Below are 2,723 nucleotides of genomic sequence, written 5' to 3'. Positions count from 1 at the left end.
TTAAACCTAAGATGCTAAACCAACAATCCTAAACCCTAGATGCTAACCTTATTCACCCGTACGACCACTGTGACTCGCACTCACTCACTCACCGTCCCGTTGGCCTTGGACCACGTTCATTTTCTGCTGCGGCTGTGCGTGTTTGGGCACACGTGCGTGTAGCTGCGGCTGTGCGTATTTGGGCACATACGCGTGTTGCTGCGTGTGGCTGTCCTGAGGCTCTGCGTCTGTGATGGACTTCTTCCTGCGGTTGGCGCTTTTCTTCTTGACTGCTTGCGTGGGGATGTTGCGCACGGGCGTGGTCTTCGATGCCTTGGCCAGCTTTGGCTGTGTACCATGCGTGTATGAAGGGTAAGTAGGGTTTTTAGGGTTTTAGCTTGGGAGATACCAGATAGTGTATACCATATATGATAGGGGATGGATTCCCTATAGTGTGAGTGTGAGTGTGAGTGTGAGTGTGAGTGTGAGTGAGAGTGAGAGTGAGAGTGAGAGTGAGAGTGAGAGTGAGAGTGAGAGTGAGAGTGAGAGTGAGAGTGAGAGTGAGAGTGAGAGTGAGAGTGAGAGTGAGAGTGAGAGTGAGAGTGAGAGTGAGAGTGAGAGTGAGAGTGAGAGTGAGAGTGAGTGTGAGAGTGAGTGTGTGAGTGTGTGTATATAGAGAATTAGATTCAGATATAAACCATAGAGTCTACTAACTGTGTGGGAGTGTGCATATGGGTGTTCGTGAGTGTGTGAGTGTGTGTATATAGAGAATTAGATTCAGATATAAACCATAGAGTCTACTAACTGTGTGGGAGTGTGCATATGGGTGTTCGTGAGTACAGCGTGAGTATACCTGTGACCAACTGTTGGTGAGGGGATTGTGCGCAAGGGTGTGCTTCACTCCCTTGTCCATATGTGTAACTTAGTAGTATATACCGATCTACTATCTTGGGTGATCAGAGCATTTAGTAATGGTGCGGATGAAGTATGTGTGTGTCTGAGAGAGATGCCAGTAGGTAGGATATAGTGTGCGTGCTGATACACAGAATACCATGTACGCACGCACGCGTAGCAATCAATAATAAACATTTACGCCTACACGCATAAAAACGTACACACATATATATTGTGACACACACATATATATATATATATACTTACATACATACATACATACATACATACATACATACATACATACATACATACATACATACATACATACATACATACATACATACATACATACATACATACATACATACATACATACATACATACATACATACATACATACATACATACATACATATATACATACACATATACATCACACCTGTTGTTGGTGCTGCTCTGGTAGTCCCTGGGGCGGTCTGGTCATGATCTGTGGCTGATGCGTACCTTGAGGTTTCACACCTCTTCCTCTGCCGTGTGATGGAGCTTCGCCGTGGAGTTGGCCTTAAGCATACATAGCAAAAAAAATTGTTAAAAAACATGACTTCAAAATACGAACATATACATAACAAAGACACTGTGTTAAAACACATGACTAAAAATACGAACATAATACATAACAAACACACAGTGTTAAAACCATGCCTTCGAATACAAATGCCAAGGAGAGCGTGCGAGAATGACGCATGCTACATTCAGTCAGCGGGCGCAAAAAAACTCAGAAACACGGCTATACAAGTATAACTATGTACACGACACTAAAAACCAAGTCTATACAAGTGTGACTATGTATTTTGTGCATGAGAATGTAGCTGTATACATGGCTAAATGGCTGAGCCTTATCTCGACAAGCACATACAAGTGGATAATGCTACACAGGAGTGACACTTGTCTGAGGAGGACATTCACTCATACACATTCACTAATACAGTGCATGTGTATGTACAAGTGAGTGTCAAAACATCACATGCATATGGGTGTAGCAAACATACATAGTGCATGTGTATGTACAAGTGAGTGTCAAAACACCACATGCATGGGTGTAGCATACATACACAGTGCATGTGTATGTACAAGTGAGTGTCAAAACACCACATGCATGGGTGTCGCAAACATACACGCCGCTTCATGGTTCCATTGCCACTTCGCTATCCCATATAAGAGGAGATCAATGTACAAGTATGTGTTGGTTGCATATGTGCGTTTGCTTGTGTGTATAGTATGTGTTAGTTGCACATGTACACTTTCTTGTGTGTACCTGAGTGATGCTGGTTTCCCCATACACGTGGTTGCTGTGATGGCTGCGATGGCTTCGGATGACCTGAGTTCCGATTTGACGTGTGCTGTTGCGGGTGATGTTGCGGATGATGGCTCAATTCTGTAGTGGACAAGTGGGTATACCGTTACTAAGCATTCCTAATTTAGAAAGTGTCGTCGATAGATACTGAGTACTTGTGCTTTGCACTAAATCTGAACTCTAAACCCTAGCCCAAACTTAAAAAGCGATTAGTCACCCATGGACACGGTACTCAACATCACAACGTATGAATCACATCACAATGCGGGTGGTATGATCGTGATCTCCAGTATATGAGAGGAGGTCGAAATGTGCATGACTGGGTATGTATATACGTACACATACCTATATACATACATACATACATACGTACATACGTACATACGTACATACATACATACATACATACATACATACATACATAGAAACACAAACACACACACACACACACACACACACACACACACACACACATACATACATACATACATAC

The 2,723-nt window shown here is 42.9% G+C and overlaps 1 protein-coding gene across 1 annotated transcript; it reads right to left on the bottom strand.

The window, feature by feature from the left end:
• Nucleotides 1-92: 92 nt before the first annotated feature.
• Nucleotides 93-327, bottom strand: SARC_14076 (hypothetical protein; the record flags this gene model as incomplete). The annotated part of the gene is made up of 1 exon (XM_014291792.1): nucleotides 93-327. A coding segment is annotated over one exon (235 nt), but the record flags the coding sequence as incomplete, so codon positions are not given.
• Between the last annotated feature and the right edge of the window lie 2,396 nt (nucleotides 328-2,723).

This window comes from Sphaeroforma arctica, assembly GCF_001186125.1.
Source record: "Sphaeroforma arctica JP610 unplaced genomic scaffold supercont1.4111, whole genome shotgun sequence".
NCBI lineage: Eukaryota > Ichthyosporea > Ichthyophonida > Sphaeroforma > Sphaeroforma arctica.
This window is presented reverse-complemented; position numbering and strand designations above follow the sequence as displayed.